The 11,359-nt window shown below is 36.4% G+C and overlaps 1 protein-coding gene across 1 annotated transcript; it reads left to right on the forward strand.

Annotated features, from left to right (window-relative positions):
- Window positions 1–6,043: 6,043 nt before the first annotated feature.
- LOC149569177 (uncharacterized) lies at window positions 6,044–10,385 on the forward strand. Its single transcript, XM_089821945.1, has 2 exons — window positions 6,044–9,271; window positions 9,804–10,385. Exons 1-2 carry the CDS (start codon window positions 6,691–6,693, stop codon window positions 10,208–10,210), a joined length of 2,988 nt encoding a protein of 995 aa, XP_089678071.1. The 5' UTR covers window positions 6,044–6,690; the 3' UTR covers window positions 10,211–10,385.
- The last annotated feature ends 974 nt before the right edge of the window (window positions 10,386–11,359 follow it).

Raw genomic sequence — 11,359 nt, forward strand, 5'->3', positions numbered from 1 at the left:
ATTGAAGGAGGGAGGGAGTGATGGAGAGAATGTGTGTGTGTGTGTGTGTGTGTGTGTGTGTGTGTGTGTGTGTGTGTGTGTGTGTGTGAGAGAGAGAGAGAGAGAGAGAGAGAGGTTGGGGATAGGGGATATGAAGACAGAGAGGGAATAAGAGAGAGAGAGAGAGAGAGAGAGAGAGAGAGAGATTAGGGGATAGGATAGAGAGAGAAGGAGAGATGAAGATAATGAGAGAGAGATAGAGAAGGGGATAGAAGAAAAAGGGAGGGGGGATGTGTGTGTGTGTGTGTGTGTGTGTGTGTGTGTGTGTGTGTGTGTGTGTGTGAGAGAGAGAGAGAGAGAGAGAGAGAGAGAGAGAAATTACGGGATATGATATAAAGAGTGAGAGATATTAGGGGATATGATAGAAGAGTGAGAGAGAGATGGAGAGAAGGGGATAGGAGAGAGAGAGAGTTGAGATAATGGGTGTTGCACACATTGTATAATATTGTTATATTGTATTATTTTATTTTATTATGTAATGTTGCACCTAGATGGGCGTGCAACATATAAAGATCTCATGGGATATACTTGATGAGTTGTATTGTAACATTGTGATAGTATTTCATGTAATTATTTAATATTGGAGAAAAGAATTAAATTTTCAATATTAAATGTGGGGTCAATGGGTTAGGTAGTACATGTTTTAGCACATGGTTTATGTAATACCACTTGGTGGTTTTGTGGGACCTGCTACTGTATAAGCAGCCACAAGGGTAGTTGTAGAGACAAGATAGAAGGCAAAAAGGGAAAGAGTCAAGTAGGACAAGGCTTGACAGATTAGCCAAGGGAGCATTTGTGAAGGTTGGAAGCATGCCATGAGATGTGTGGATTCATGCTTATTCAAATGGATTACTTGGTTGTGACTATGGCATTGAAGGCTTCCATGGTTGTATTGCATTGGTGCTTTTGTTGAATAATACATGGTGATGGATGCTTTTGGAGGCTAGGTTTTTTCCTCAATGAGGGTTTCCCAGGGTATATCTTGTGTCACTTTTTGTGGGTATGTTGCCTATTCTCTTACATGTGAATTTTAAGTGCATATTTATTTCAAATCTATAATGGGTTATCTAGAAATAGTTATATTCTTTGTTGCAAGTTGTTAGTTTGTGGTGACTGATCAGGAAAGTACTATACATACTTCATAAATTCTTTGGGGTTTGGGGCATTGCCTCAGGAAAAAAAAAATCGGTACTATTCGTAGATTCGCCATTCATAGATTTGCTTCTAAAACAATGGCTAATATTTTCCAATTTATGGCTGACATGTAGTAACCCTAAAGTGGTTTGATACTTGTATAAAAGGGCTTAGGGTTAGGGTTTTTCATATAGTGGTGATGCAAAATAGGTTCTTGCAGTGATATTGAGCTGTAAGGGATTACAGATTGTAATTAGGTTGTAATCATTGGGTTGTAATAATATCGGACTTGTTGTTTGGTGGACATAACCTAGGGATGGGTGAACCATGTTAAATCTTGGTGCCTTGTGTTCTTTTCTGTGTGATCTATTATTTTCTATTATTGGTTATATTTTCATGTAATTGTTATTTTTTGTCTGTGGTTTAATCCTAACACAAGTTTCCTTAGAGAGAGAGAGAGAGAGATTAGGGTATATGATATAAAGAGTGAGGAAGAGAAGGGGATAGGATATATATATAGAGAGAGAGAGGGATAGGATAGAGAGAGAGAGAGAGAGAGATTAGGGCATATGATAAAAAGAGTGAGAGAGAAGGGGATATGATATAAAGAGTGAGAGAGAGAGAAGGGGATAGGATAAAGAGAGAGGGGGTTAGGATAAAGAGAGAGAGTGATTAGAGGATAGGTTAAATAGCGAGAATGAGAGAGGGAGAGAATGAGATAGAGAGAAGGATTAGGAGATATGATAGACACTTGTTTGGTATAATACATAACCTGATCTCTCTCTCTCTCATTCCCTCCCTCAATCTACCCTTGTGTAGTAGTAATAGAAAGAGTGAGAGAGATAGAGATGGAGAGAACGTGAGAGAGAAGGGGATAGGAGAAAGGAAGGGATAGGATAGAGAGAGAGAGATATGATAAAAAAATGTGAGAGAAAGATGGACAGAAATATGGAGAGAATGAGTGAGAGAGAAGGGGATAGGAGAAAGAGAGAGAGGGGATATGATAGAGAGATTGATAATGGGGGGAAGAGAGAGAGAGAGAGAGAGACAGAGAGAGAGAGAGAGAGAGAGAGAGGATATGATAAAGCGAGAGAGATGATGGGATGGAGAGAAGGATTAGGGGATAGGATAGAAAGAGAGAGAGAGAGAGAGAGAGAGAGAGAGAGAGAGAGAGAGAGAGAGAGAGAGATTAGGGGATATAATATAAAGAGAGAGAGAGGGGGGGATATGATAAAGAGAGAGAATGTGTGTGCATGAGAGAGAGAGAGAGGGAGAGAGAGATTAGGGGATAGGATAAAGAGAGAGAATGAGAGAGAGGGAGTGATGGAGAGAGAGAGAGAGAGAGAGAGAGAGAGAGAGAGGATGGGATGGAGAGAAGGATTAGGGGATATGATAGATACTTGTGTAGTATAATACATTATAACCTAATCCCTCTCTCTCACACACATACACACCATCCCTCAATCTACCCTTGTGTAGTAGTAATACATAACCCAATTGGGTTTTGTACCGATCAAATGCTACAAAACCCAATCAAGTTCTAAATGCAATTTTTATTTTCATAACCTGATTGGGTTATTTGAATCCAAAAAGCCCGATCAGGTTATGACTTGGTGATAGCCTTAGGAAACGACCCGAAGGCTTGGGAGACTTTTTTCCCTCCATTTTTTTTCTTTTAGACATTTTTTTATCTTCTAAGATGAATTCTCGTATTTGTCTTCACCTAGTATGCTAATGGTGAAGCGAGTATCTCTAAAATCACCACCATAATCTTACATGTCTTCTTATCTTTCTAACCATATAATTTTTTCTATTTTTGGACAACATTAACATTGTAAACTTTAATTACTTTTACCAATGCCTTGACATTCCTTACAGACATATGTCTACTTTTATCAATGCCTTGACATTCCTCACAGGGATATGTCTACCATTTTTTTTAATAACTAGTGATATACTTTTAAAAATTCAAAATAAATTACATATTATTGTTGTATACCTCATTATATACATTTTTTTTTTTTTTAAGTTTCTATTTTCAATTTTTTTGATGCAAGTTATGCTCAACACATGAACAAGTACAAAAAAAAATTGGATGTAGTTTGTTCAATAATTCATAACAAATAAAATACTCATCGTAAAATTACAAAAAATATACAACTTCTAGATATGACTCTTAACTATCATCCTACCATAGGGATATGTAAAATACTAAATATAATTATGTCTTTTGTGCTGCACACGAAAACAACTATGTTATGCTTTCTAAAAAATCAGGAACTATTTTTTGTGTGCGCAAGATTTGATCTATCTAATCTTATCCATTTTGTAAAAACTCTAGTAGTTTAGAAGGTAGATTCATAGTACTATAATTTATATGTTTTACACATATTGTCATTTTTAGTGGATAACCCTCAAATGTCCTTTCCAAGTTCAAGTTTACTTGATTTCAAGAAAAAGTTGTCCACTTATACCCCCATTTTTGTACACCATCTTGGTGCACTCGCCCCTTCAACTTCAAAATAACTACAAAAGACAATGACTTGCGACTAAATAACATGGTTAAAATGTTGGACAAAAGGAAATATTATTGCACACCAAACTACAAATTTTCAACTCCATAAAATTAAAGAAAGTGGAATTGGACAAGAAAATAGTCATTTTCTCCAAGACCTAATGAACACATTACCTTCTATTAATAATCTTTGAAGATTTAAACAAATGATTTCTAAGAAGAAGAAAAATGATTTATAAGAAAAAACATATTCCGTTTAGAACATCTGCAATTTAAACAATCAATTAACCTCATAGCCTTTAAAAATATATCAGTTGTCTTTTTAATCTTTTTGTTCTTTTTTACATAAATATTTTTAATAAATGGTAAAAACAAATAAGAAATGGTGAGTAATATAAGTTTTACGTGTTTATTTTTTAAATTTATTTGTTAAATAAGAAATTAATTAATTAATATAATTTAAAATTATTTAATAAGTATCATATATTGTATTTCATTTGAAGAATACAATTTGTTCTTTATTATACATATTATATGTAAAATATATTAAATGTTATATTTATATTTGATTAAATATGAAATATAATATGTAAAATATATAAAATATTATCTTTATATTTAATTTGATTTTATGTAATCGTAAGACTAATTTTGAGTTAAGTCTCAATCATAATACTAAACTTAATCTCAATGAAACATTAATAAGTAAGACATCAATCATCAAAACCAAATCTATTCATTCCAACTTATATATGACTTACATGTATTTTGAAAGGTCCAAAGGTTCATTTATGATGAAGAGAGCTATTGTTTTTTGTTAAATTTATATATCTAATTATTGCACCTTTTGGTGCAAATGCTAGTATAACTATTTTATAAAAATGATTTAAGCAATTGAGAAGAAATGTTATCATTTAACATTTCACATTTAAATAGAATTATGGCAATAGTAATATAATCAACCATCTAAATGTCTTATTATAAGTAGTGCATTGCATAGGGAAAGTAAGGGGATGCTTTATTTTTCCCCATTGATCTTACCACCCCCATTCATCATTAAGAAATATAAATTCATGGTAAATCTGAATCCTGTCCCCCAACATATGTCAAATAATAATGTGCACATGTTCTCTTTTGAAGTAAAATTTATATATAATCATTCTCATCCTTGTGAATTTTTTTTACCCCATCCTTATGAAATATAAAGTGTCTTTAGTTACAAAATTACTTCTTCATAACATGACGTAATTGAAAATGACGATTTTGTGTATAATAGTGAAATGTTATTATTATATATATATAACAAAGTTGGAGGAAAAATATTTTAAACTTTTTCCTTGGTGTCTTAATAAGTTTGAAATAATCACATGATTTGATCATTTATAGTATAACTACAATTTATTATAGTCAATAATAACATTTTTTATGTTAATGTTTAATATTGAAATTTAATATTATAAAAAAAAATTATAAAATTATTTGTTAATCATATAATGTAGGGGAATAGATTTGGGGGTCTAATAATCATGATAGTTTTTTCAGAGATACTCCTAATCAACATTCTTAAAAGAGTCCAAAAAATGAAAACAAAAGTACTATTAGTCAATCACACATGTTTTAATAAGTTGATCATTGTTTAGGATTTTTTAGCTTTTATGGTTGGTTGTGTACCACTAGGGGAGACGACCTAGTAGTCGCCCAAGCTAACTTCAAGCACCTACTACTCCTAATCCATAGGTGAACCTTCATAGGTGAGTGAACAACTCAAAGCTAAACTTTAGGCATTTTTGCATTTATGGAGTTCTTTGTAGAACTCGTAGAGTGCGAGCTGGTCTCAAAGTGTCATTCAAAACATTCCCCTAATACCCGTTATGGTCACCCCCCAAGAGTCGTTCATGAAAAATATAGTACTTTTGGCACAAATAGACCAATCAGCAACCAAGAAAGCAAAAAAATGATCAACTATTAGTACATGTGTGATCGACTAGTACATGTGCTATTCGTTTTCGAGGCTTTTTGTGAGCAATAATTGATGGGGGATCTATAATGGTGGACGTAGCAGTCATTGGAACATGGGCGACTAGTGGGTTGTCTCCCCTATTGGGACATTTAACCATAAGACTAGTATTTTTTTTAGCGAGCAACTATTGGTGCATGAACATAGTAGATTTTTCGCGAACATTTTGAAATGACACTTTTAGACCACTTTGCGCTCCACAATCCCTCTAGAAAGTTCCATGAATACCCAAATGAAACAACATTACTTTTGATATGCTGAAAAAACCCATAAACAAAAGCCTTAATAAGAATGCATAAACGTCTCAGTAGTTGGTACACTTCAATTTTATTAATAAACTTCTAGTTGTTATTGTTTTGGTCCTCTGAAATTAATTTAAAAAAGTGTAAGAAAGGTCCCCCACTAGATACTGACGCTCTGCTCCTATGTAAGATTCTTTTCAGATCACACAGAATCCTCAAGACATTTTAGTTCACGAATTCCAGAATTTGATTTGAAACATTAATGTACAAGAATCCCTCAAAGTAAGGTAGGTATCCTATCGTTCTTCCCACAAAGTCTAGCTATTCATTTGTCTGTCAATGGTCCACTGCATCCTGTCAACACCAGTAAATACTTCACTTAACAACACCAATAAATACTTCACTCGACTTGTTAGTCAATGAAAGTAAAACAGTCATTTCAAAACAGGTGAATGAAACCGACTTCTTTCAAAACAGGTGAATGAAACCGACTTCTACTAATCACGTTTGATGCGAGCTTTGGTCAGTTTGTCTTTCATGCCTACACGCCCTCTGACAGGAATGAGATCATACTCTCGTCGTAAATTTTACTTAAAGCAATTCTTCAGAAGATCAGATTTTTCTTCCCAATTTTCAAGTCTTCAACCAGGCCAGATGATTGTTCTCCATTTCCATTAGAGTTTTACTAAGCTGGTCGACTTTAGGACTCGCCTTGTAGTCTTCTGTACTACAATTACTCAAGAATGGAGCAAAGTGTTCTGGTTTGGATCTTAGGCTTCCTTTCATTGAGCTTGACATTCATTAATGGGGTCCGAGCACTTCCCCGAGAGGCTCAGATTCTTCTTCAAATGAAGCAAAAGTTCCTGGATCCCCAAAATGTATTGAACAATTGGAATGACTCCGGTGATGCTCCTTGCCATTGGAAAGGAATAACCTGCGACAGTCGGACACGCATGGTGATTGAGATCGCCTTTGAGAGCAAATCTCTCAACGGCTCTCTTGATGCCATAATTTGCAATTTGGAAAGCTTGGAGATGATTCATTTGCCCTTCACTAACCTCAATGGTAGTCTGCCTTTGATGGAGAATTGCAGCAAACTTCAGTACCTGAACCTTACGACGAATTCTCTGTCCGGAAGTCTGCCCGATTTTACTCCCCTGAAATCCTTGCAGGTTCTTGATTTGACCACCAATGGATTCACTGGAGATTTTCCTGAGTCTCTGGGAAATTTGTCTGAGCTAAGATCACTCAACCTTGCTGAAAATGATTTCACTGCAGGAACCATTCCTTTAAAGCTCATGAATCTGACGAAACTCAGGGAGCTCTACTTGGCCGACTGTAATTTGGTAGGGGAAATTCCCCCTTTTATCTTCAATTTCACAGATCTGGGGCTTCTGGATCTTTCCAACAATCATTTGAGAGGCTCTATTCCAAAGGAGATCGGCAATCTGAAGAGACTTTACCAATTTTACGTCTTCCTTAACGATCTCAGTGGAGGTATTCCTCCAGAATTAGGCAATCTCACGTTGCTGCAGTATTTTGATGCATCGCAGAACATTCTCACTGGCAGCATACCGGAAGAGATCGGGAATATGAAAGAACTGGTAGTTCTTGTGCTGGATAGAAACAAACTTTCAGGCCAAATTCCTGAAAGCATAGGCGAGTTGCCGTACCTGCAAAGCTTGTCTCTTTATCAGAACAGACTTGCAGGCCCTTTGCCGCCGAAGCTCGGCAGTTTATCCAAATTCAACACAATGGATTTGTCGGAAAATCGCCTCAATGGCACGCTACCGAAGGACATCTGCAAAGGAGGCAACATGCAGTACTTTCTTGCTCTGGAAAATTCTTTCACCGGAAACTTGCCGGAATCCTACGGCAGAGACTGTAAAAGTTTGATACGCTTCAGAATCAATAACAATAATCTCAGCGGCAAGGTGCCTGATGGCTTTTGGGGTCTGCCGCATGTGACAGTAATGGATCTGAGCTCTAATGAGTTTGAAGGCGAAATCAGCCCTGAGATCGGAAGTGCAAAGAATTTATCGGAGCTCTTGATTTACCAAAATAGGTTCTCTGGTAGCCTTGTACCGGAGATTGGCATGGCGGTGCAATTGTTCAAGATTGAAGCCAACAATAATCGTTTCACTGGTTCATTACCCAAGGAAATTGGTAATTTGACTCAGCTGAATGTTTTGCATTTGCAGGAAAATATGCTGGAAGGTTCAATCCCTTCAGAAATCGGTCATTGTAGCTCTTTATCGATCATTAACCTTGCCGGAAATCACTTTGAAGGTTCGATTCCGGCGACGCTGGGATCCATTGAAGACCTGAATTCCCTCAACCTTTCCAACAACGAACTCTCGGGTTCGATTCCGGCCAGCCTCGGTTTGTTGAAGCTGAGTTCTGTTGATTTTTCCAATAATCGATTAGCCGGCCCTGTTTCGCATTCGCTTCTCAGCGTAGGAGACAGCCAAAGCTTTGCAGAAAATCCAGGGCTCTGTGCCGAAATTTCCAGTATCCACAGTATTCTCAGAGTTTGTTCGGCTTCTCATGCCGATCATGAAGCGAAACGAGTGAAATCATCGGCCGGTTTCATTGTCGGTGTAGCCATGTGCGTACTTGTGATCGGGCTCATACTTCTGCACCGGTACCGTCGCAAGCTGCCTGCTTCGAAGGCAGAAAGCTCATCATGGAATTTCAAGGCTTTTCATAATCTGAGCTTCAGTCCAGAGGAGATCTGCGGGGTTTTATTGCGGAAGGAGAATGTTATCGGAAGAGGCGCCTCAGGCACTGTATATCGCGTGGATCTACCGAACAACGAAGTTTTAGCAGTGAAGCACTTGTGGACAAGCATCAAATTGGAGGACGATGCAAACAATTTTGAGAATCGTCATCAATATAAGCAGAATGTTTTCAGAGAACATGAAGATCGGCAGGCCAAGGCAGAGGTCGAAGCCCTTGGAACAATTCGACACAAGAATATTGTGAAGCTTTACTGTTACCTGTCAAATAGCCGCTCACATCTTCTGGTTTATGAGTACATGCCCGAGGGCAACTTATTTGATGCTTTGCACAGCAAAGATGATGTTTTGGATTGGCCAGAGAGGTACAGGATTGCATTAGGTACAGCAAAGGGACTGGCTTACCTTCATCACGATTGCTCGCCTGCAATCGTTCACAGAGACGTGAAGTCTACAAACATCTTGCTGAACAGCTTTTACGAAGCAAAGGTTGCTGATTTTGGCGTTTCGAAGATTCTCCAAGCTAGCAGAAAAGGATCCGATTCTGGAACAGGCTTCGTCGGCACTCATGGCTACATCGCTCCAGGTATACATAATCTCCTCCATTTTCTCCCCTTCCTTACAAATTTCTGCTAATCCTCAGGATTTTTAAGGAATACACGCCTAATTTCATAATTTTCTGTATACTTCTTTCCAATAGACTTTTCACTGTAATTTTATTATAGTTGGGCACAGTTGCAGTCCTTGATGTACAAGTGTTATTTATACAGAACTTTTCAATTTAAGTGTTTCTTGTTCGAGGTCTTTGACATTAACAGATCTTGAACGTCTCATTCACAAATCTTTAGTATTTGTGATCCTATCAATTTTTGAAAAGGGGATGTTTCAGTAATTAAAGGAGTTGCAATTATTGTCTTCCAAAAGTCCCTTTTACATGAACTTTTCTTGAACTGCTGCAGATTTGAAACGCTTTAACCTTTAAAGATCTGTTTTGCACGGATTTTATGAATTATTTAACGAATTTGAGCTTCTAGGGGTCTCTGTAAAAGAATGTACCCCTTATTTGCAGTAGCCGATCTCTAAAGTTACTCGTTTATCGTTGCTTAATCTGTGTGCAGAATATGGATACACTCTGAAGGTTACAGAGAAAAGCGACGTGTACAGTTTCGGTGTGGTTCTGCTGGAGCTCATAACTGGAAAGCGGGTGATCGAGGCAGAATATGGCGAGAACAGAGATATTGTATACTGGATAACTCGCAAGATTTCTAGCAAGGAATCAACAGTAGATGTGCTGGATTCCAGAATTTCCATGTCGTTTGAGGAGGAAATGATGAAGGCACTGAAAGTTGCAATACTTTGCGTTCAGAGACTGCCGGCATTGAGGCCGTCCATGAGAGAAGCTGTGCAATTGTTGGTGGATGCGGATCCCTGTTCTACCAGTCATTCCAAGACAACCTTGAAACAGCAAAACGATTCCAAGGATGTTAGATCGGATTTGACGTTTAAGTTTTCGTTTCAAATGTAAACATTTTTCTCACTCGCCAGGCTTGGGAGTTTGTTGGGTCAGAGTCACTCAAAACTTGTGCCTAACAAAAAAAATTTTGAAAAAATTGGGCACATACAAATCAATTGTACATTCATGAAAGGTAGTAGCGTAATTTTCTTAATAGAATATTTATATATATTTATATTTTAAATTACATAGGGGGGATGTTGGTTTAAATAGTGACTTCAACAAATTCTAGATATAAGTCCCTTTCACATTGCCTAAGTATCCACCTAGGAAGTTTAGTTTTTCTTTCACTTCATCTAGTTGAGACATGTGTACTCACTTAGTGAAACATATAGTGCATGTATATTAGCCACTTTTTCATACACTTTTCAAGTGTGCTCATAAATAATTTATGTTTGGAGGAGTAGTTATTCATTTTCTTTCACCTTTCATTTCAGTGCCTTATTTATACATTTCTTTCGCTATCATTGTAAATGATGGATATTTCTATTTATGGTAATTTGGTTTCACTTGTAGAAGGTTGTATTCTGATTCTAGAAAATTCCAACATTTAGCCCATAGAATCAATTATTACAGGAAGGTTAGATATTACACAATAAGTTACAAAAGACTATAGCAAGAAAAGATATATAGAATTAATAAGGTACATATATTCATATGCACATTAAAACACATAGCTTTCACATTATGCATGAGTCAAGGAAAATTGTGATACCTATACTCATGATATCTTTTCATTGCACATAAGGAATTTCATCTATGGAAAAATAAGAGTTAACTTTATATATTGACAATACAAATTGTTGGAGTCCAAATGCAAGATGATTAGAAGCATCCCATCATTCCATAACCTTTAGTTTGAACAACCTCATCTCATGGCTTCAACTGTCTAATGGGAAAAATAGATGCCTTAGAGCTAGTCTACAACGGAAGTGTCTATGAAGTTGACAAAATGGTTGTTTATTGACATTTATTTATTATTTGATATGAAATTAAAATTCTCATTGTATTATAATTTATAAATGATTAATTAATTATTATAAACAGTCATTATGCCGATTGTATACCCATTTCGGTCTACAACTACCCACTTACCAATTCATCATCCTAATCTCTTGAAAATGTTGCTTTATTACTTACCTATCAAAATAGAGGACTCAA

Source organism: Cupressus sempervirens, chromosome 3 (assembly GCF_028749045.1).
Source record: "Cupressus sempervirens isolate cs-2001-9-10 chromosome 3, ASM2874904v1, whole genome shotgun sequence".
Taxonomy (NCBI): domain Eukaryota; kingdom Viridiplantae; phylum Streptophyta; class Pinopsida; order Cupressales; family Cupressaceae; genus Cupressus; species Cupressus sempervirens.